This window comes from Notechis scutatus, chromosome 3 (assembly GCF_049901735.1).
Source record: "Notechis scutatus isolate UNSWTSFEM ecotype Mainland chromosome 3, rNotScu1.2, whole genome shotgun sequence".
In the NCBI taxonomy this organism is placed as follows: domain Eukaryota; kingdom Metazoa; phylum Chordata; class Lepidosauria; order Squamata; family Elapidae; genus Notechis; species Notechis scutatus.
Genome location: NC_142011.1, coordinates 16,644,934 through 16,669,946, shown reverse-complemented (window position 1 = coordinate 16,669,946; position 25,013 = coordinate 16,644,934). Strand labels below are relative to the sequence as shown.

General features: G+C 40.5%; 1 protein-coding gene across 2 annotated transcripts in view; it reads right to left on the bottom strand.

The window, feature by feature from the left end:
* Positions 1-703: 703 nt before the first annotated feature.
* Positions 704-25,013, bottom strand: part of PMEPA1 (prostate transmembrane protein, androgen induced 1) — an 85,051-nt gene continuing 60,741 nt past the window's right edge. The window contains exons 2-4 of one of the 2 annotated variants that reach the window (XM_026664932.2): positions 11,590-11,744; positions 1,364-1,417; positions 704-1,276 (exon numbers count right to left, since the gene is read on the bottom strand). In XM_026664932.2, the coding sequence (XP_026520717.1) occupies positions 743-1,276; positions 1,364-1,417; positions 11,590-11,744 (743 nt within the window). In that variant the 3' untranslated portion in view covers positions 704-742. The remainder of the gene's footprint in view (positions 1,277-1,363; positions 1,418-11,589; positions 11,745-25,013) is intronic. The other variant, XM_026664933.2, reaches the window with a different exon arrangement.

The following is a 25,013-nucleotide window of genomic DNA, read 5'->3' as shown; positions in this document are numbered from 1 at the left end:
GCACTGACACATTTATATTAAAAAATAGTGCAAAATTTCAACATTTATATAAATAATTCTAAACCCCTGCTTTTGTTTTTTTTTCTTTTTTTTTCCTATTGTTTTTCTTTCTCACTTTTTTACAACGTCATACATGCTTTCTTGAATTGGCTCTCAAAAGTTGCCATGTTTTATATTCTAAGTCCAGGAAAAGAAAAAAAAACCACAACAAATCGTTGTTGTTTTTTCCTCAATAGGCCTCTTCTAATATAAAAATACTCCTGCTTCCCACCCCACACACATACAGTTCCTCTTATTTTTTTTAATATATATATTTATATATATATTGCAGATTTTTAAACAAATGTTTTTGTGCAAATATTTTTTTTTTCAACCTTTAAAGTTAAGTGAAATAAAACGAAAGTCGTAGCATCCACACACGCAATTCAACTAGATACAAAACTGGGGAAGGGGAAATGGGCGAGGAGGAGGGAGCGGGAAAGGACTGCTGTAGATTTATTTAGAAAGGAAAAAAAAAAATCAAAATCTTCCTAACAGAGCTCAACAAAGAAATGTTTTTGCAAGTTTTGTTGGCTTGTGCATTCAGACCAAACATAACATGTAAATATTTATACTACACAGAGTTGGAGAAGGGAGTTTGGTATCATCCTCCTCCCCATCTCCATATCCTACCCCCCTCCTATTTATCAAGAAGTGCAGAGTGTTTCCTTTCTTTTCTTCTCTTTTCCTTTCTTTTCTTTTCTTAAAAAGGGTGCCCTTTCTGTTTGTCCTTCTCTTTGTTCCACATCGTTGTGCTCTCGAGATTGCTGATGGGCGAAGGCGAAGGGAACGAAGGTACCCCATTGTTGTTCTGCTGGTGCTGGTAAAACGTGGATCCCGGGAAATGGCCAATGACCTCATTGTACGTGGGAGGAGGCCCTTCCATTCGGCTGTTGCTTCCGTAGCAGGTCGCACTGATGCCCGAGTTGCTGCTCGGAGGGCAGGGCCCTCCATAGACTGAGCTATCTATCAGGTCACTGTCAAAGATGGTTCTGTTGGGAGGAGCTCGGACCGACTCCCTGTTGAGTTCCATTTGCTGCTCGGGGTCTCGGAGCTGCAGGGTGCAGGGCCCTTGATAAGGAGGTGGCTCTTCTCCATCCGACAGGGAGATGGTAGGGGGCAGGTCAATTTCGTGCTGCATATATGGGTAGGTTGGCTGGAATCTGCTGAAGCGGTCTCTCTGCAAAAAGGATGGGACTGCTAGTCTGTCGGTAGGCCTTGGTGTATAGACTTGCTGCTGGAGAGAAGAAAGGGGAAAAACCATGAGGTTGCCATGCAAACCAAGGAACAGAGCTTTATCCTCTATTTCATGTTCGTTCCTTACCTCTGTTACACCGTTTCCTGACACTGTGCTTTCCGAAGGCCATAAGCTGCCATCCTAAAAAGTGGAAAGATGACAGAATGTTTTTAGAATAGAATAGAATAGAATAGAATAGAATAGAATAGAATAACTTTATTGTCACTTTGAATGTACACTAATTGGGATACATTAAAATGAAATTTCGATACCTACAGCTCACAAAGGCTCACCACCACCTCCAATATAATTTTGTATTGTTTTTATTTATTTATGTTTTGTTTTGTCATGTTTATGTAGTGTATATTGGAGGTGGTGACCCTTTCAGAGCTGTAGGCAATGAAATTCCATTTTAATGTATGGTCCACCTTTTCTTAAACACAACACATTAAGATAGTGTAGAGGTTTGAAAACACCTGCTCTTGTGGGGCTGAGGAATTTACCCACCAAGCAGGTGATGTGTAAATAAAGAAGGTCTCCAGATGTGAATGCCCTCTATATTAGGAAAGCTAAGTGGCAAAAGCTAAGAACCTGTTTGACATGCTGAATGAGCTCGGCTCCATGCAGATACAAGTAATGCCTGGAACCCCATAGAGCAGATGTGCCACACTAAACTGGCATTTTGAGGACCTCTCTCAAAAGTAAGCAGAGTTAAGAATTAGTGAGTGGAGGCTGTTGGGGGAATCAAGAGGTACAATCCTATACAAGGCTTAAACTACCATTTGGGTCGGACACAATGGGTCGGACACGACTTTGTGACTAACAACAACAAGGAAAGCGAGTGATTATTTATTCATTCATTAAACTCTTCTTGGAAAACTATTCCTTTTCAAAATACACTTTAATCTGCAACATACTATTTGGAGGGATTGTTATAAAAAATAAGAAAATAACCATTTGTTGAAATATCTAAGTATTTAATCTTGTTATTCTTCAAGGGATTCAAGGTGACATCCCTGTATTTTTTCTATTCAATCCTCATAGAAACCCTATAAAATTGATTAAGCTCAGCCAAAGGGAAACAAATAGTCACTGAAGAAAAAAAAATCAACACAATTCCATATTCATGTTGCTGCTTTTTTCAATATATTGGTTTAGTAATCAGGCCTTTATGGTAAGCTATGTTTCTATCAGGATTCTTTTATTGGTGGAAGCTAGATTTCAGCAAGACAGCTCAATCCATGGCTTTTATTGAGAATAATGAGTATCAAGTATCCTTTGTTCTTAACCTATTGTTAATTAGCAGTAGAAAGACACAAAAAGAAATGAGTGTGATTTCCTTCCAAAGTCTCCATTTCCCTATTATTTTTGTGTCTGCTTTCACTGAAATGCACTTAATGTTTTTTGTCAGGGACTTGGAAATTCCTATTGCAATTTTTCTCTCTGCCACCCAAATAAGAACTTATAAGACAAAGCAAGCATCTTAGCACATATTTAAAAGCTTAATCGATATTGTTTCACCTTGCTGACACATGAATGTCTAAAACAGTTCTTCCGGGCTGAGCCTTGTTAGCTGAGAGTTGCAATTCAAATGCATTTATTGGTCATTAAATTTAAGAGGACTGTCTAGAAAGTTGTAAATCACAAAAGAGACTCTTATCAGAAGAACTGGTTAAAATGGGAGCAGTGGAATACAGTAAGGATAATTAGCTTTAGAACTTGGAAAGCTCAAATGCACTGGAATCTAATTGTTTATACTCATTTAGCTGTGACATTTGCTTGGAATTTTCATATTCTAGCTCTATGGGATTATAAACGTTATTTGTGGAATTTCCCTTTATCCAAACCTGAACTTCCCCTGGGGTATTTCATCAATGATTTCTCAGCTTCTTCACTCAGGCTTCAGGATCTACGGCACATTGAATCAAGCATTGCATGGCCATGCATGCCTTTAAAAGAAAATGAGCAAAAATGCAAATTGTACCTCCAGTTGAAACCAGAAGAGGGGGTGACAAAATTTATTGGTGTGCATCTAAACCAAACTACCTGATAATTGCCAATTATCACGCAATGAGGGAGTTATACAAACTTTGCATAATGAATGCAAATTGGATAGAAACTCCCAAAGTTTTAAGTAGCAAGAGGCAGGATGTTGATCTGTTCAGATCAGTAGAAATAAGAAAAGAACTAAAATCAATCAAAATGGTACATATACTAAATTCTCTTGGGTTAGAGTCAGTAGTGGGATTCAATTTTTTTTACTACCGGTTCTGTGGGCATGGTTTGGTGGGCATGGCTTGGTGGGTGTGACTTGGTGGGCATGGCAGGGGAAGAATACTGTAAAATCCCCATTCCCTCCCCAGTCCAGGAGGAAGGTTACTGCAAAATCCCTTTCCCTCCCCACCCCACTAACCAGCTTTCCAGCTCCGTTCTCCTGTGCAGGGCAACAAAAGAAGACCCAGCCGATCATTTGGGACTCAATGGGAAGCAGAGAATAGATGGGGGGTGGGGCCAGTCAGAAGTGATATTTGCTGGTTCTCTGAACTACTTAAAAATTCCGCTACCATTTCTCCAGAACTGGTCAGAACCTGCTGAATACCACCTCTGGTTAAAGTGATATGAATGTTACATTATATCCTGTTCCTGTGTATAAAGTTTTATATGATTTTCCCTCAAACCAACATCAACCCTGGAGGGATGAAAAAAAATTCTCTATTTTTGCACTCTGTGATGATTTCAGTGCCTCACGTAGGCAAAATAACTTAAAATTAAGATGACTTCAAATATGAAAGTGTGCTGTGAAATAGACAGGCTACAGTGCCAGTCTGTTTTGCAGTATATTTAGGCATCAAATGCCTATTGAATGCATTCTGTTCCATTGTGTTTTAAAACTCTGCTCTGCACACATAAGCCCCAAGGCCCTAAGAAGGGAAAAGAAGTGATTTATATGGAAATGAACCACTCCAGATGTTTTCCCCTTCTCCCCCCCCCCCCCCCGCAAATCTTGTCACAAAAATGCCTCTGTATAAGATAAGGCACTCCTTTGAACTGAAAGATAACAGATTGCCAGTGCTGATTTCATACGGCGTATTAATCCAGTTGCAGCATTTGACTGATGTAACTAATAAAAAAATCCATATTTCAGAAAGCTGTTGTGACCCGAAATTTGGTTTCTCTTTTTAATTTTATACTGTATAAACAATAACCAGTGTGCCAAAAATTAGAGGAACACTAATAAATGCACCTCCAGATGGCAAGAAATAACGGTGTCTGTTTCACCAGGTGAAGATTTCATTAAAAAAAAGAAAAGAAAAGCAAGCAATGCATTAATATATGAAATTTTCCAGCAAAATTATTCAATTAAAATGCCATGAAAACTTTATTTGGTTAGGTTCCAGTCATTTATATAGAGATAACTGTCTAATTTGTTTATTAATTCATATCCAGAAACTGAAGGCAGCCTAAGTAGCCTATAGTAAAATAGTATATATTACTAGTATATAGTAGCCTTGCAATTTCCCCCCAAAACAACAAGCCTATAGAGTAGGTTACACTGAGAGGCAGTGATTGGCTCAAAACCATCCAATAAGCTTTCATAGCTCAGGGTATACTTCAATTTGGATTTCCCAGGTCCTAGTTCAAAATCCTAACTTTGATAACTGCAACTTCGTGAAACTCACAGTGGAGATATAAACTGAATCAGGGCTCTTCTGCCCTATACTTCATGTTTGTCCTATTGTAATTCTAGAGTGGATTTCTAGATTCTAGCCATCTCTAGATTTACTGAAGAGTAGCCCAATGAAAGTATGTGGCACTCACTTTCATGAGGACAGTCATAAAAGCTCATTATGTCCCAAACAATATGTAACAGTAGCTTTCAAAAGGTTTTCATGCTCAGACCAATCTTGCTCTGGATCTGGGGTTTGGATGAGACATCACAGGCTGAGTTAAAAGTGTGATCCTTCACACACCCCTTGAATTGGACAAAAAATGATTATTTGCTCTTCCCAATGCTACTTCCTGTTCTGTTGCATCTGTCCTGAATTGCTGCTGAATGGGGTTATCTTGATTATGTGTGCTGTGCATAATACGGTCAAGGATTGGTTGAATAACCTGCTCACAATAACCAAAATAAGCTTTGTTGACCTTCCTCTTCAGCACATCAATAGCTGACATGACAAACAACTGTTCCTTGTTTTTTTTTAACATTAATGTTTTATATTTTTATGGTTTGCAGCCCAAGAATCGCATTTTTGTGAGATGGGTAGCCATATAAATTGGATGGATGGATGAATGGATGTGTCAATCATGGTATTGCAACAGGTATAGGGTGGGTCTGATTGCAGGCATGTCAGTTATCTCAAAATCTTAGCTGGGTTCTTATCTTACATCTATTCCGGCATCACCGTACTTCAACAAGGTTAAACCATATGGAATTGGGTATGTCTAGTTTAATGAAAAGAAGGACTAGAGGAAACATGATAGCAGTATCTAAGGGGCTGCCACAAAGAAGAGGGAGTCAAGCTATTCTCCAAAGCACCTGAGGGCAGGGCAAGAAGCAATGGGTGGAAACTAATCAGGGAGAGAAGCAACCTAGAACTAAGGAGGAATTTCCTGACAGCTAGAACAATTAATCAGTGGAACAACTTGCCTCCAGAAATTGAGAATGCTCCAACACTGGAAATTTTTAAAAAGATATTGGATAACCATTTGTCTGAAGTGGTGTAGGGTTTCCTGCCTAGGTAGGGGGTTGGACTAGAAGATCTCCAAGGTCCCTTCCAACTCTGTTATTCTATTCTATTCTATTCTATTCTATTCTATTCTATTCTATTCTATTCTATTCTATTCTATTCTACTCTACTCTACTCTACTCTATAGGTTAAAAGGGAGCTGAACCAAAAGCACAATTTTTATTTCAGATTTTCCTTTCCTTCCTTTCCCCTCTCTATAAAGTTATATTGACTTCCAGATTCTTTGGAAATTAAATTTTGGAAGCAGTGGGGTGGGGTTTGAACTGGTCACTCAAAGGTTACACTATTTCAGCCTTGCGCTAAACTAGCAAGAAGCCAATCCAGCAAAGCTGTTTTTACACTAGTGAACAATTCTGATACATCTCTGCTTAAATTTACTACCTACTGATTGTTCCCACCATTCCACAGGGGATGTAAAATCGCAACATCTATCCATCATATTCAAGTATGCTGATAGACAAGGATTTGCTGGAGGGAACTGTTTGCATGAAGCTACAGGAGGATGGCCAAAGAAATACAAAGGAAGCACTTGTTTGCTCTATCACCCTTATGAAAATAGAAAGAATTATTGTGTTTAGAACAGCACAATGACAGCAAACAAGGCTGATCAGAGGCTGCACCCTAGGCCCCGAAACAGCTAATAAATGCCTCATTGACCCCAGTTACTACTGGTCACCCAGCATGCTGTCTGGTATAATGGGTGACAAAAGCAAGCTTGATGCACCTTGCAAGTTGCCATTGGATGCAGCCACCTTAAAGGGGAAAACAATTATTTTAGGAAGGGTACAGCAGGGCCATCACTTAAGACTTTCAATAAGAGATTGGACTCCCATCTGTCAGAAATGGTGTAGGGTCTCCTGCTTGGGCAGGGGGTTGGACTAGATGCCTTACAAGGTCCTACAAGTTCCCTTCCAACTCTGATTATCTGTTATCTGTCTGTTATCTGTTATCTAGAACAATTTAAGTTTGTCTCACTCAAGAGTTGAGATTGAGATGAAGACAATATCCTGCGAGGAAAAAAGAGGGATCCAAGGGTATGAGGACCCAGATTGTTGGGGGCAATATGCTGACTCTGTAAACCGCTTAGAAAGGGCTGTAAAGCACTGTGAAGCTGTATATAAGTCGAATTGCTATTGCTATGTTTGTGCCCTGGTTAGGCGTAAGGAGAAAAAGGACCTTGTTGGGTTTACTTGAAGCAACATCAGGACGTTTCTTTGGTGACTAGGTCTTTTCAACATATCAGATAGACAAGAAGACATGCTGGTCAAGATTAGCATGTAAGGAGGACCATAAAGAATTTCCCCAAATGGAAAGCTACACATGGAATTCAACAAAAACATTAAGCCCTGAATCGTTTTGAGCATATAAATTCACAAACCCTGCTGTCCCTTAGATCAAACCACTGCCTGAATGCAAAAAAAAATAAAAGAAAAAAGGCTGTTTCGAGCATTTTGGCTATGTTTTTTTTGCATGTGAAACATCTCTGTTTCTAGTGCGAAACACACTGTTTGCGGCTTGAATTTCTTCCCAAATGCTCAAAGCAGTCAATTTTGCATTCTGAATGGTAGTTTCCCCTTCTCCCATAAAATTCAAGTTGCATGGGTTAAAGATCTGCCTGATAAGTCACACACCTACTAGCCAAAGTGGATAGAATCACAGTTAAACATAAAAATGTTTATATTGCATCATCCCATGGCAGATTTATTAAGTGGTGAGTATATCATTACCTTATGCTCCCTGGTGTCTATTTAATTTAGCAGTGGGGATAGCTATTGCATTATTCCATCTGCTTCTACAGTTCTTTAGGCTGATGTCAAGCTGACAGTCTTGTGTGGTGGAGGCAGTTAAAGGCTGCCACTGAGTTGACAAGCTGAGGCTTTTTGAGCTTCTCTTTTTCCTTTCCATTTTTTAAGAGCTTTGTGCCTCCCCTACATACGAGAAGCCTGCCCTGTTTTTGATCTGGATGAATTAATCCAGATTAAAAATTCTAGAACCAACCTTACACTTGTTCATATCCTAGGTCAACATCAAAACAATGGGTCCCATCAAATTGTGATATAAAATTAAATTTTCTTCTTTTAAAGACCCCGTAATCCCTTGTGGAGTAGAGTCGTGGGCAACTGAATGGAGCGGAGTGTTTAGTGGCCGGATGCCCTTCCTGTCACCAATGCAGAGATTGTTTCATCAGATATATTCTCATTGTGCCTGGAGAGAGAAATATTTGCCTCTACCTAGGATTGAACTCACAGCCTCCTGGTTGTGAGGTGAGAGCTTCACCTCTACGCCACACCACCACTCTGTGACATAAAATTAAATATAAATTGAAATCACATGTAGGTGAATAGCACCCTTTGGGCTCCGATGGATCTCTGCATTGCTCTCTTGTATAGTTTAATCAGGCTGATTTCAATTCACTATTAAGAAACTTATTTGGTTAGTAGTTTGTTTGTTTGTTTTTTTTTTTTTTGTAGAAATCTATGTGCAGGAGGGATGATCCATAAAAGAAACTCACTAAAAATAAACACTCTAAACGAAAAAAAAAAAACCATAGTAAGGTTTGGGATAAATTAGTATAATTAGCTTTTAATACATGTCATCTTTGTAAAATTGTAAAGTAAAAAAACAAAAACCCTGCCCCTTTGAATGTACATACGCAAAACAGAAAATATAAAATGAAAAGGGCTATAGAGGGAAATTCCTGGTGAAAATGAAATGGAGCAAAGTGAAGCAGTAGAAGAATTTTATCCTTCAAAACCCCTTCTCTCTTAGAAGCGAGGAAGGCACGCTGTTTTGCAAAGCAGCTTTCTGGGGGTGCTTAAAAGATAAGTGCCCTTATAAACACTCCAGGGATAACAGTTCTTGCTCTTTTTTCCCTCAATGTGTGTGACATGTAACATAGGAAGCTAAAGCTTTGTTCAGAGAAGTAATTCACACAGTCCACAGAGATAACCTATTTGCCACCAAGCAAATATTCACAAAGTAGGGGTTCTGGCGTATTCTGCCTGAAAGGCACAACTGAGTAAATAATACTTTTTTTCTCCCCCTGTTTAGATATCCAAACAAATCCTCAGCTGTATCAAGTATAGGGGATCCTTGGTTAATGGCAACTCATTCAGTGACTGCTCAAACTAATGACAGCACTGAACAAGGTCCTGCTGTCGTTGGGCCTTGTAGTCATGTGAATGCTATCCTGGCACTTGCCCACCAGGATTGGATTTCTGACCATTACAACACCCCACGGTCACGCAGTCATGATTTGCAAACTTCCCTACTGTTTTCCCACAAGCAAAATCAATGGGAAAGCCGGCAGGAAGTCAGCAGTTGTGGTTACATGAAGTCTTCACTTAAACACCTGTGGAATTTGTTTAGTTGATGGTAACTGAGGATTGCTAGAACTGTTAGGCGCCAAGATCATGCAATTGCAACAACCATTAATGGTTGTTAAGCAAGGACTGCCTGTTATGTGACCTTGGACTAAGAAATAGGTACAAAACAGAATGGAAAAGGAAGGGATTGTTTCCAACCCACAGAACATAATAATTCAGATTGCTATGTCCAGAATTTTAATAAACAATTTAGAACAGTTTCTACAAAGACCTGAGAAGATGGTCAGTGGTATGGAAAGCATCCAAAAGAATAGAATACTCTTAGCTTCAGAAAGGGGAAATGATACAACAAGCATCATCAAACACAAGTTGGATATACTGCTGTTTGGTACTCCAGTGGCCAGATTAAAGGTGGGGAGTAGATTACATTTGGTGAAACGTCTTAAAAAGAAGAGTTGTTTGCAATGGCACTTGTTTGCTGGAGTTTTTAAGTCAAAGTTATATTACCGGGGAGCCTTTAGCTCTACATTTTCTGGATCCAGCAGGAAACGGAACTAAGTACTTTACCTGAGACCTCCACCTCTATAATATATGAGTCTATATGTCTATCAGTCATCCAGGTCATGGTTGTCCCAAAGATGCTTTATCCAAGAGGCAACTGGACTTTCTGGTTTTTCTTTGAAGACGTTTTGCTTCTCATCCAAGAAGCTTCTTCAGCTCTTCACCTTCTTCCAAAACTGAAGGAACTTCTTGGATGAGAAGCGAAACATCTTCAAAGAATAACCAGAAAGCCCAGTTGCCTCTTGGATAAAGCATCTTTGGGACATATGAATCTATAATTGTAACCTGCAGGCTGCATAGTCTTGATTTTCCACACCAGGGGGTGCTTTGAGGTTCTTGGTAAGAATGCACCCGGCTTAACCATTCTGGAAACCAACAGCTTGGAATTGAAGTGGTAACTCCTTCATTCCTTTTCTTTAACAGAGCTATGCAAATATGGATCTGTGGATCTGCTTTGGGTCAACACATGTTTGAATGACAAACCCCCCTGGAGGTTGCTTTGCAAAACAAGATTGCTCCCTACTTCCAAGGGAAGTATCAGGAAAGGCCTCGGATGAAAGCCGCTTCCAAGTAAGCATCAGAGGAGACTGCAAGGTGCACGCCTTGAATCCAAAACCACCCTATATGGACATAATGAAGTTTCCTCTTGCCAAGAGTCATTATGTATGGGAGACCAATATCTCTACTGTTGTTCCCAGGGCTATATATCATTCAAAACATAGCCTTGGAGGAGTGCTGAACTGTGGACAAGAAGAGGAATTAAAATTCCCCAAGCATAGGAAGCTCTGGTGGCATAGTGATTAGAAAGTAGTATTGTAGGCAAACTCTGCCCACAGCCTGGAATTCAACCATGACCAGCTCAAGATTGACTCAACCTTCTATCCTTCCAAGGTCAATAAAATGAAGACCCAGACTCTTGGGGGCAATATGCTGACATTGTAAACCACTCAGAGAGTGTTGTAAAAGCACTATGGGGCAGTATATAAATCTAAGTGCTATTGCTATAGGGCAGGGCCTACCAGAGACAAGTAACTAATGACTTATCAAGGTTGAATCTATCTACCTGGGAAGGTTACCTCAAGAGAGTAATCCCCCAACATTATCTATCGACCTGTCCATTGCAGGTCTCAAGTGCTGGAATTCACCACCAGCAGAGGTTTGTGAAGACCTTCCCATCCAGATGTTTCATAAAGCAATTAAAACAAATGGTTCTTTCTGGCTTTTAACCTGTTTTTATTGCACTGGGGTTGTTAATGCTGTTTTATATGTTTTATTTTGATCAATCAATCAATCATTAGTTGGAAGTTCAATGATAACAGGATGCATTCGAATATCTGAGACACCTGAAGTCAAGATGCTGTGGAGAACCTATCCGTTCCTATTTCTTTGCAAAATATATATTTTGCAGCATTGGTATAAAAAAAGCTTACTTACTATCTTTCACCTTTAACATTTTAAAGATATTTGGATCTGCAGCATGGATTGGAGAAACCGGGGGGATGAAAGGCAAGATGGCCGATGCAGCTTCAAGATGCTACGCTTACCATTTTGCCTTTTTGGACATCTCCTTCACCCCATCCTGCTGGGACACTATTGGTTGGATGGGCTGACAAATAGGAAAATCTTAACTGGTAACAAAATGAATTGCCCCACCCCCTCCTCCCAACCTCCTTACCGATGATAGGTTTTCTTCTCTTCTCCGTCCTTGGCTGGGCCGATTGATGAAGGACCTCGCAGAAAGTTTGTAGTGATTCAGCAGACACGTGATGACAACCACCATGACCATCATTACCACCACAATTATGATTATCTGTACAAACTCTAATTCCGCTATAAAAGAAAGACAAAGAGACAAAGGTTGTATTTTAACAGGCCTCGATGCAAACCAGAAACAGATAAATAAGAGCAAAGAACAGTAGCTGTTGACAACAATTAGTCATAAGAACTAGCACCTTACTATTATTTCCCCTTTGTGTGGCATGCCTTTTCTCAAGTGTAAGCTTGAGAATAAGGAAAATTGCTTTACTGTCCATTAACTATTCAGGGAAGCCACCTGAGTGAAGAGCGAGGGGTAGATGCTTTATATGGGGGAACAAAGCAACAATTTCTTTGTGTTGTCACAAAACGAAAGAAGAAGCATGAGTTAAAAAGTTTGCAGTATTCTGAACAAAAAGGATTTGAAAACGGCTTTTATACATTTAACTTTCTCTACCTCCCCTTAAGAGATTGTATGCAAAAGGAACATGAGATAATGTTCAAAGACTCCACTGATTATTTGAATCTTCCAAAGTATGAAAGATTAATCAAGTAAGACAACTCCTCCTGGGGAAAAGAATATTAATAATAAATGATAACAATAATGAAGCTTACATCCTATGACAATACCATCAAATGGCAATATCAGTCTAACCTAAGACTTTGCAACGAACTCGACAGGTGGATAAAAATGCCAAATCCAGTCTAAACACCTGGCTGACTGTGTGGCAAATCATCATCATCATCATAAGACAGAATGCCAGCATAGTCAGTTTCTGCGAAGACGGATGGGAAAGTGGATAAAGATAAAAACCTGGCAATGACCTACAACTGGGACATTAAAAAAAAGAAACTGAAGGCTTGATTTTGATGGCTCAAGAGTAAACTATGGCAAAGTATTGCAATCAAGGCCAGAACTGAAAAATCATCAAATGATTCAAAGTGCATATTGTGCAAAGAAGCAGAAGAAACAGTCAACCACATACTCAGCTTATGCAAGAAGATTGCACAAACTGATTATAAACAACAACATAACACAATTGCCAAATTAATCACTGGGACATCTGCAAAAACTATCATGTGCTAATAAGGAAAAATAGATGGGAACACAGAGTTGAAAAAGTAGTTAAAATCAACTGAAAGTGTGGCTAATTGATGTGGCAATACGAAAAGATAGTAGAAGACAAAGAACTAGAAAAGATCACAAAGGTTCAAAAATCTGAAAATTGAAGTTGAAAGATTATGGCATAAATTGGCCATGGGAACCCATGGCCAGTTATCATTTATCAGCAAATTATCATTTATCAGAAAACTGGATGGCATATAAAAAAAATTGGACAACAGTTACAAAATCTGTGCATTGACAACATTTTCATCTGTCAATTACAAAAGGCCCCACTGCTTGGATCTTTACTACAGTACACCGATGAATTATGACCACCTAGTTTCTTGGGAAGAACTTGATGCATTTGAAACCAACACCAGCTAAAGAACTGGCAAGAGTGATTTCACATGTTGTATAAATAATAATAATAATATTAATCCGCATTGACAAATTCACCACCAGTCAATTGCAAAATGCAACTTTACTAGGAACAGCTTACATCCTGCGATGATATCTGTAACACAATCAGACATTCATTTTTGCCTATCCCAAGTCAATTGGAAGGACTTGATAGGTGGACAAAGTACCAAATCCAGTCTGAACATCTGGCTATTATTAATATTATTATAGGTAGTCTTTGACTTACAACCACAGCTGGGAACAAATTTCATAAGTTATTGTAGTCGTAAGTAGAGGCACCACATGACCCCCACTGTTTTTATAGTGATCATTAAGCAAATCACATGGTTGTTAAGTGAACCATATGGTTGTAAATGTGAACCCATTTTATCCAATGAACATTTTTGCCGGGTTTTTGCTAGAAAATGGCAAAAAACATTGCAAAGTATGATCACATGATTGCAGATGTTGTAACCAGTCCTAAGTGGGAGCCAGTTGCCAGATCTTCATCATGGGATCACTGACTTGATGTGGCAGTCATCGCTTCAGGAATGAGTCATAAATAACTTTTTTTTAGTCCATCGCAACTCTCAATGCTCATTAAATAACCTATCATAAGTTGAGGACTACTGGTAATACAAAATCACCATCAGTCACTGCAAAAGCTCCCTTCATTTGGAAGAGCTTACATCCTGTGATTAAAAACCTTTCATATTATTAAACAGCAACATCTGCCTATTTCTCTTTGGGATGGACTCGATACATCATGGGTGTCAAACTCGCCGCATGACATATCGTGACATTTTTCTCTTTGCGGAGCTAGGGTGGGTGTGGCCTGAACATGACACATCCGGCCCATGGGCCATTCGTTTGACACCCCTGCAATACATGACAAAAATGCCAAATCCAGTCTAAACATCTAGCTGACTGTGTGACCAACCATAACAACAACAACCTATATGCCAAAAATCATCACCGCAATTTTCGACCTCTGATTCTCAACCAGAAAACAAAGCCATCTAACATGTAACACTAAACGTACAGTGTTAAAAAGTACTACCTGGAATGTCGACTTCAAATTGGCAATTTAAAAAAATTACCTCCCCTTCCCCCGCCCCACCCACCCACCCCCAAATATCACAGTCACTTTTGCAGTGAATAAATCAAGGCAACCTAGTGGAAGTGAGTAAGGTAAAAGTTGGAAGTGTGAGAATTTTTGAATTTACTAAACAAAAGGTGTCATCTATTACTAAAAGGGAAGTCCACAGTTTAATCTGAAAGTGAAAGGTAGGCTAATCCCCCTCCCACTTCTCTCAAATTTATTAAAGGATTGTCTAAGATTCAGGGGAGGGGATTGTTTTAATTCTGACATTCTTCCTTTGGGATAAATACAGCATTATCATCTCACTTAGAGAGCCTTAAAAATGCAGCGGCATTTGACTTTTTTTTTTTTTTAACCCAACTGTGGCCAACCGTCCGTTGCACCCACCTTCTTTTCTCTATGCTTCAAGAGATTCCTTCCAGATAGTCAACTGCAGCATTCACATGGCACCAATCCACAGAGTGACAACAGCCTGGCCAATGGAAAGCCAGAGCCGCCACCCCCCCCCTTGCGGGCATTTGCCCACCACTGAAACTGCAGCCGCAGCTTCCAAGCTGATCCCCAGGGGTCTCTGCATGCCAGACTTCCAGACGTAATTTAATTCAAGCCTCAGTTCAGCCAGCTGGCAGAGGCAGCTTGAATGACCTGAACTAGCACACAAGTGCCTCGCAAAGGGAGGCAGGAGGACAGGAAGATGTACAAAGCTGTCAAGGAAACAAGAGCAATCAACAACAGGCTACTCGGAGGGTTTGAGAGAGAAGAGAAGACACACAAGCCTTAGGCAGAAATAAGTCCCTGAGTTTTCCATTACAAATGCAGAAGGGCAGAAGCGGATGCCAGATATGGATATATCTGGTTCCAGTTTAGTCCACGGAGGAAGCAGATGCAGCTCCAATCAAACTCTCTGTCCTGTCTAAGGACCAAGACCAGGGGTGGGATTCTACCAGTTTGCACCTATTCGCTAGAATCGGTTGTTAACATTCTAAGCAGTTCCGAGAACCGGTTGTTAGAAGAAATTACTGGCCTAATCCTGTAAGGAAGGCAGGAAGGAAACATTCTGGTGTTGCTTACAGAAACTGCCTCTCTGTTAACCCTTATTACATTCTTGGCAGGACTAGACTTCCTGTGTCTGGAACTTCTCTGGAGTTTCCCCCCCACCTCCTTTGCTGGTCCTTTGCTTGTGTGGAGTGACCATTCAAAGTTACAATGGCACTGAAAAAAGTGACTTATGACCATTTTTCACACTTACAGCTCATGCAGCATCCCCACAGTCATGAGAGGCCAGGTGAGGAGATGCATGCCTTGATGTGAGTGATATTGAGTTGGCCACGCGCAGCCAATAACATGACTACCAAACCACGCCCACCAACTAAGCCACACCCACAGAACCGGTTGTTAAAAAAATTGAATCCCACCCCTGACCAAGACTCTGTGAAGCCCAATGAATGTTTTATGGTTCTCTAGGTGGAATGGAGCAATTGCTCTTTCCCTTGTAGATGGCAGGTTCAAGGGAGCTAATAAAGGTCCATATCTTAATTGGCCTCGTGTTTGGTGCAGATCAATATTTCTCAAAATTGACAACAAGGCCAGCTGGCTGGGTAGGAAGTTAGCACCCACCCATCTCCTAGAAAATTGAAATATCCTAGGAAATATTAAAAAGGCAGAATATTTCCCCTAAAAAGAGTAGAAACTCAGAAGCAGGAACTCACTTCAGAAGTAGAAGCTCACCCCCACCTTTGTTAATGGGAAGGCCATTAAGGCCTGGGCCAGAATATTTTATATAACAAAGATCTCCAGGTAAAGCTATAGCAATTGCTCAAAAGCCCTTTCAGTGCACCATCATCCAGCTAGGCTCAACCAAGCCTGGAACTCAGGACAGCCTACAGAGTTGCCCCTGCATGGCCCCATGGAAGCCTGACAACCAATCAGAATACAAGCTCAAATTCAAATCTCAACAGAGGGTATAAAACCAGACACTTTCAGCCCTCCTCCTCCTTCTTCTCTCTTTTCCTTCACCTTGAAGCATGTGATCATCCTTTTCACTTTGGAGCTCCAGGCCATGTGGTCCTGTCCACCATTAAACCATCTTTCCAAACAGCCTCCATGTTTCCAGTGTCTTTTTCCCCACTTGGAACTGAACCCAGAAGGATGATTCTTCCAACAGCTGGCTGTGGAATTTCTTCAACTGCACACGTCTTAAGTTGCCAAATTTGAGAAGCACTGGTGTAGATGAAGTGTAATAGGAAAGCTGTACATATTTTGATTACTTGCTTCTTTAAAACAGTAATTACATTTTAAGAGTTGTTATCCGATGAGCAACGTGTGGCTTCGTAGTCTGTACTGGAGATCGGTGGAGGCAGGTCCATACATGTTACCAAATGCAAAAAAATTACCAAATTCAAAAAAAATTACTACCAGTTCTGTGGGCATGCTTGGTGGGTGTGATGTGGCTTAGTGGGCATGGCTTGGTGGCTGTGGCAGGGGAAGGATACTGTAAAATCCCCATTCCCTCCCCACTCCTGGGGGAAGGTTACTGCAAAATCCTATTCCCTCCCCACCCCACTAACCTGCTTTCCAGCTCCGTTCTCCTGTACAGGGCAACAAAAGAAGACCCAACTGATCAGCTGGGACACAGGAGGCAGAGAATAGATGGGGGCGGGACTAATCAGAGGTGGTATTTGCCGGTTCCCTGGACTACTCAAAATTTCCACTACCGGTTCTCCAGAACTGGTTAGAACCTGCTGAATACCACCTCTGCGTGTTACATACAGCTAGTGAGAGGAGAGAGTTCATACTGTACACAGGGCACAGAATAGCTCTGTCTTAAATAAATGCTTCCATATGCACTGTGTGAGCCAGACTTGGCATATGATAGTGAGTGCCTGCAACGAGTGTCTTTAAAATTTGATCCCTACCGGTTCTGTTCCAGCTCTATATCCCTGGACCTCCCCCGTGATCAGCAGGCTGGCTATTTTAAGACTGGACATAGACTTCAGCCCTGCTGGCCTCCCTTTTCCGGGGTCTCTCCCCACAGCAACAAAACAGCAGGCTGCTTCTCCTCCTAATCACCTGGCTGAGTGCAGGGTTTCCCCTGGCTGCTGCATTCCTCAGAACAACTGCCACAATTAGCAAGGTTGAGCAACTGACATTTCACTCCCGCTGCATTTAGAAGGCCTGTGAACATGTTGTGACATCACGGCCTTCCCTCAAGGCCTGGGAGGGCAAAATTATTCCTCTCTCCTGGAAATGACACAGAACTTGCATTGGAGTTTACTGGGTTGGTCTGTGGACAAACTGCTTTCAGCCACCCTAGTTTCCAGCCTAGTTTATTATCTACAAGAACAAATAATGTTGAAAATTGCTTCTAACATCCTAGAGGTTCAGGGCCAATGAAAGCAAAACAGAGTCTGGGCAAATAAGTCTACACCTGCTTGTAACGGTGGAGCAGCCAGTCCTGCAAGTTTAAAGCACCTACAGATCTACGGCAAGCATTCCAAATAATTGGGAACTGTATGTTCAGCAGTTATGGAGTTAGGATTCAAAAAGGTCAAGGTGGCAAGCATACCTGTGCAATTTAAGCTCCGCCCTTTTTAAAAAAAATTGCATGATGTGCATGATACATGTGGAAAAAAAGTGAGGCACCAATCATGTCCTTGTTGCAGCCATCTTGACTTTTTTGACACCCCTTCTTAGCTCTCTAAAAACATTTATTTAGCACTGCATTAATTAATTGGCATTCAAACGTCACTGATTCTCTCCTGGCAAACTAGCTGAAAACAGAACCTGAAAAGGGATCTTTGTCTGTGTTTCAATTTATTGCAAGCAAGTCGTCTGCTCTCTCTTTTTGTGATCATGAGATATGTCTCAAAGCAGTCCAGGATGAAAACAATAAAATGGCCATCATGCAAAAATCATCACCTCCCATAAGATATTTGTGCAATAAAACATCTCCTACGGCCTAACACACACACACACACACACACGTATGACACACATTGCAGATAAATGTAAATCCATGGGATTAAACTATCTAGTTATGCAAATCTGTTTAAAAAAAATTGCAAGCCAAACAAATGACACTGAAAACCGTCTCCATATCGTACCCAAAAGAAGAAAGGCAAGCTACCCTTTCTGAAGTGGGGTGTTAAACCTTGCTCCTACAAATTATCCTGCGCTTTAGTTCCCATCTCTATTTTTTAAAAAAATTTCAGACAGATGCTTCCTGCAGCTCAGATCAACTCATTCACATAATCTGTTAGTTCTTAGATATTCCACTGCTTTCCTTCATATCACCACCTATGGAAAAAACCACAAGCCTACCCAGGTGGCATATTGCAGCAGATTGGGGAAAGTTAAACTTTCTCTTCCCCCATGTGCTTCTGGGGGGGGGTGTTGGTTAGCGGGAGAGCCGCCCACGAGAGCCTGAAGGAAGTCTAATTTGCCGCGGTCCAAGGAACGAGGCAAATCTACCCAGCAACAGTATAAAACAATTTGCCATTTGGTGACGTTCCCCAAGTTTTAAACGAGGGTATTAGCCCCCCCTCTCCACTTTAGCTGAGGATCATGCTGTGTGCGCATTGTTCCCCACCCTCTCCATCCACAAACACAAACTCTCACAGCGGACTGTCTGAAAGGCTTGTATATAAACAGAGCCACTCCAAAAATGGGGTGTGGCAGAGTGAGGGAAGGAGGGTTGGCCTCTCTTTTTGTCCTGCAATGAGATATATGTCCAAAAAGGGTGGTTGCGTTTGGTGTCCAGGACTGAGCAGCACAACTAGGCTGAGTGACAACAAATCCAGGTCACACACACAGGGCTGTTGTTCCATTCAAATGTTTATCCCCTTGAGGAGGGACTGGGGGGTGGGGGTGGGGGGTGGGGCTCAATGGCTCCTTTTGTAAGCAGCCTAGTAGCAGCACTGCCTTGCCAAAAGACCCCAGGTTGATGTCTTTGGGCCTTTTGTTTCAGGGCAGCCAGGAGGAGGTCAAAGGTCACAGGAACCCAACAAGGGAGGGGGAGGAAATGACAATCTCCTTGTGTTAGCTGTTTTCACCCCTTCCCAGCTGGCTAAGTGCTAGACAGGTTGGGACACTGTAGCAGATAGACAGCACATCTTCTAGCAGCCGCCGCTTTTCAGAGCAACACTACACAGCCAGTGCTGCAGAGGACTAGGGATCCTCTGCCTGGCGCCTAAGACAGGGTGGTGTGGTGGTGGGCAGGATAAATTCTCTGAGTAGTCCATGGAATGGGTTCTTCGTGCCTCCTCTTCAGCTCATCCATTTTACAACCCAAAGGCTGAGATCCATTTAACCCAACCCATTTGAACCAGGAGTCCTAAAGCAGCCGCATTGCCCTACATACTAAGCATAGTTATGTTAATCTTGGTTAACGGAAGAGTGGCTTAGCTTGATGTGCAAATCCAACCCTTTGGGTATTTCAAGGTATTGCTTATATGCAGAAGATATGTTAATATGGAAAAGAGTGAAGCATGTTTGGAGAATCACATCCATTTGTGTATGTGTGTATATTTGTGTATCTCCCTCCTTGAGTGAATATACACCAGTCACATACTCTGCTCTCTTTCAAGTTCTGCTATTTATATATACAGAATATCTTCTCAAGAATGATTTTCAAGGGATTCTTCTTCCCCTTCCCCATTTGGAAAATCTCTTGTTCTCTCTCTCTCTCTCCCCTACTCCCTCCCTCCCCCTCTCTCTATATCTGTCTGTCTGTCTGTCTGTCTATCGTATGTATCTATCTATGTATCTATCTATGTATCTATGTATCTATCTATCTATCTATCTATCTATCTATCTATCTATCTATCTATCTATCTATCTATCTATCCATCCATCCATCCATCCATCCATCCATCCATCCATCCATCCATCCATCTATGAGATTTTCCAAATGGGGAAGGGGATATATATATATATATTTACACACACACATATATACATACATACATACATACATACATACATACATATATATATGCATGCGTGCGTACACACACACACACACACATATAAAGCATGTCTAGAGTTGCCTGATTAATATTGTGATCACATCTTTTTTCATTATGCAAAAGTGAAAGGAAAGAAAAAGACACCACGACCCGTAATTTCCACTGGGTATTCTTAGACAACTTAGATTATGTACCCTCCAAACATTTGTCAGCATTAGCAGAAGGAACGGCACCGTGTTGCAAGGAAAACAAACACGGATGGTTTACATTAAGTAAATGATATACAGAATAAGTAGCAGAAGTAAATAGCTTCCATTAAAATCAACAGCCGGCAAGTCTCACAAATTAAATTCCAAATGTACACCTCTGCCATTGCAGTACACTCTATATGGGGCTCCGTTTAAAGACTGCAGCTGGTGTAAAATGCAATGGCCTGTTCATGCATGGTTGAGAACTGGCAGTAATGTATGACACTGGTTTTGCAGATACTGTACAGCCTGGATGTCCAACCTTGGCAACTTTTAAGACCTGTGGACTTCAACTCTCAGAATTCTTCAGCCAGCCCTGTTGCCTGAGGAATTCTGAGAGTTGAAGTGTACAAGTTTTAAAGACATCAATTTTGCATTGGCTTCCCATAGTCTTTGGGGACAATGCAAAGATCTGTTTTTAAGGCTGGGTGCTCAGGAATCTGCAAGATCACTTCCTCTAGGCAGAACCAACCTGTCCAGTTTGTTTGTTTCAAATGGGTATATGAAATCAGGAGGCAGAATTAGGAAACCTAGTTTCCCCTGAATGCCCCATTGCTCACCTCTGAAGTGATAGAGGGCGGTCAAAACTGAGGATTTTTCTGCAGAGGATAAAATTTATGTAAAGTAATGGGGAAATCTGCTTATTTGGATACCATGTTATGCAGTGAATTTGCAGATTTTATCCATTTTATATTGCAGAGACCCTCAAGCCTTTGCAAAGACAGCAGAATATATATATATGCTGCTATTTCATGCATAATAAACAATCATTTTCCTTGTTTGATTTTTAAAATTATTTATATTATCTATTTCCTATATTAGATCCCTTCACTTCCAGACAGATGTCCATGGCAGCCATTCTTAAAAGTCTAAAAAATCCCAAAGGAGACGTTGGCTAACTATGCATAAAAAGGCGTGCTGCTTTTCCTTCAATACTGTGATCTTCTACACCACAACACCTGTGGTTTGGGATCTGTAAAAAATATTGCTGTGTTTATACCCCTCTGCTCACAATTAAAGACCAGAGTGAAATGATCACATCCTGATAGGTCTGCGCCTTAGATCGACCTCTTCTGCGGTAGCTTAAGACCTTTTAAGTATCTCTATCCCAAAGTTTAACGGGCCTCGGGAATTTAAAATGAAGAACAACTTGCAATGTTTTTGGAATCACAGGTTGGCTCATGTGCTAAAAAGAGATATCACAGGATCACAGATGTGAAGCAACCTTTTGTGAGGGGTGGAAAGAGCATTTAAGGAAACACGCATGGTATGACATCCTTCTTTTCACTCCCACTAGAGCAGTGTTTCTCAACTTTGGCAGTTTGAAGATGTGTGGGTGTTAGTTCCTAGAATTCCCCAGCCAGCTTTGCTGGCTGGGGAATTCTGGGAACTGACATCTACACATCTTCAAACTGCCAAAGCTGAGAAACACTGCACTGATTTTTCATGTATTGACTGTGCTGTTCTGCACTTTAGGCTGAATGAAATGTTTGAATTCCAACTAAAAACTGTATTAACCCAAGCATATTAATTATTCTGTCACTACTTAAGCTCACTGGTATGTTTTGTAAAAGTGATTTTAATAGTGCCTCTTACATGAAGTTATGTAATCTGATCGTTTTAAAGAGATGCCGCTTTCAAATTGTTGATTTTAATAACTATCCTACACTCAAAATGCCAAAAAGGTTGAAAAGCAGTGAAGGAAGGAATAAATGTAATGAAAAACTACACTTTCAAATAAGTTCTGTAATTTTACACTCCGAATGTGATATAAATGTTACTGGATTCCAGAATAAAGATACAAAAAGCCAATAATGAATTGACTACTTGATTAAAAAATAACTGATATTTTGTTTTAACAATTCTAGTAGTTCTAGAACTAAATTATCATCAGATCAATAATACTGTTCCATACTGTAATCTGACACATAATGATGAACAAGCCTTTTTGTGACTTCCCTATTCAGACACCATCCAAATGTATTTGTCTGAATGCATTATTTACAAAAAGAGTGATGAGTTAAGAGTATAAGCGAGCGTCCTTAGATGAAACCTCTTTCAAAATTTTGTTTTAGTAAACATTGCCGATTAGTTTCTGGTCTTAATATATTTCTATACATGACTGTGTTTCTAAATACACACCCATTTAGAATAAAAGGCGAGGCACAAGAGATCAACATTAAAAAAGAAAACCCTAGAAATTACAAACTCCAAGTTTAGTTTTGAAATATAAACAATCTGTTAAAATCAAACCAAATCAATGATTTCAGACCTGTGATTCCTGACAGCTTAAGTCTTTTAAGCTCTTACTAGAATATTTTGTATTTTATTTTAAATATTTGTAAAACAAAAGGACAATAAAAGCAAAAAGAGAAAAAGTGACACAACCACCACACTTGATGATGTGTCACACTAATGCAATGTAGAACATTCCCATCTCATTCTGACCTCATCCTATCCTAGCACCTGGGGGAAAACTCAGATCTTATGTGTTTTCCAGAAGGATAAGACAATTGGGACCTGTTGAATTTCCAGGAGAAGAATGTTCCATAGGGCTGGTGAACAAATGAATAGCCTTCAGCTGCTCATGGGAAATGTCTTAAGCCCCAAGACCACCACTGTAAATTTTACTTCTTTGGGAGAAGAAGAGGATTGATATGGATTGCAAACAATGTCAATCATCCCACAGGGTCATGTTTGGTGGCTACTTGCCAAGTTAGGTAGATTTAGCAGGGTAGTGAATGTTTCCCTGAAGGAAAGTGCATCATATTCAAGACTGGCTGACTTGTTTTGACAGCTGAGGAAGAAAAATCTTGCAAAAAGATCTGTAAGTAAATACAATAATAATATAATAACTAATAATTTGCTGCTCTTTCATGACAAATGCCTGGATAACTGCTGAGGGACTATATCCACAGACTCTCCCTGTCATTATTTAGCTTCAATCCTCTCTTCACTGTTTTCTTCCATGATGAATTGGTCTCATGTTACACAATCGTGGTAGCTTCACTCTCTATTTAAAATATTCAACAACTTAGTGTATCTTCTATCTTACACTGATGGGTGAATCTTTTTCAAAAGCAAAGAACTCAGAACCAGAAAGATAATACCACCCCCCAACACACATATACAAAGACCCCTTCAGGTTATAATTTACAAGCAGGGAAAAGATAGAACTGATTTTTTGACTGTTCCATCTCATTTTCATTAATTATATTTTCACAAGGTTTGTGGTACGCCAAGGGCCAAATCCACCTGGTCTGTGGTTAATGTGGACCACTAGTTAAATACAAATGGGGAGAATAATGCCTTCCCTCCAAAATCAACCTAATAGCATTTTGCAACATTTATTGTGTAAGAAAGCAAATTTGTGAGAAATGAAACAAACTGCATGAAATTATCATTCAGTTCATTCATATTGTGTGTGTGTGTGTGTGCGTGTGTGTGTGCGTGCATGTGCGTGTGTGTGTGCGCGTGCGTGTGTGCACACATGCATGTATGAGAGATATAGGCACACATGCACACCCACCACCCACACACCTTTTTGTAAAAAGACACATTATGTATTTGGGTTCCTAATCATTGCCACTTTTCAATTAGAGAAGACCTCATTCCATTTTCCCCTGCAATTTTCCCCAGGGAAAGATGATGGATGAAACAAGCTTTATGAGACAGGCAAATGTGGCTTCAAAATGCAAAGTAAGGTCACACTAATTTAATTTAGCATAATTTTTACTCCTGAATATATTGCAGGCTCAGGTTCAGATACTGCGTGGAAGTGACACAGCCTGCTTCTTTGTATTTTCTGTCTAGACAAACACAGACGCGCTGGGAATCTAGACAGCGGGAAAAGGGAGCAATGCAGAGATTTGCTTTGGTAAATAAATATTTTTTTTCACACATTCCTATAAGCATTATCAGTTTCAAGAACCAAATGAAAACACTCATCTATCACTAAAGGGCTGCCAGCACTGATATAATTGTCTCAGGAGTTTGTGCAACAGCCAGTTTTCTTCAATTATGGCTGTAAACCTCAAACCACTTTGCTCCAGTGAGACATAATGAGGCTTTCACAGAAATTGTGGTTCTTTACTGCCTAACATTGCACTGATTGCAACTCTTTACTGCTGCAACCGACAGCCTGAAAAAGAAGAGCTGTATGTTGCAACAAGGGGTCATCACCCTCTGGACAAGCGGTATAAAAACTCAGATCCTCAAAAACTATCTGTTTTCAAGTTTCTTCACTAATTTCTGATGGAATGAATTTGCTTTTCAAAACGCTCATAATAGTTTCAGAGATGTTTGCAGGGGGAGGCAAATAATAACAGATAACAGATAATCAGAGTTGGAAGGGACTTGTAGGTCATCTAGTCCAACCCCCTGCCCAAGCAGGAGACCCACACCATTTCTGACAAATGGAAGTCTTCTTGAAAGTCTCAACTGATGGCGTTCCCACAACTTCCGAGGGCAAGCTGTTCTATTGCTTTATTGTTCTCACTGCCAGAAAGTTTCTCCTTATTTCCA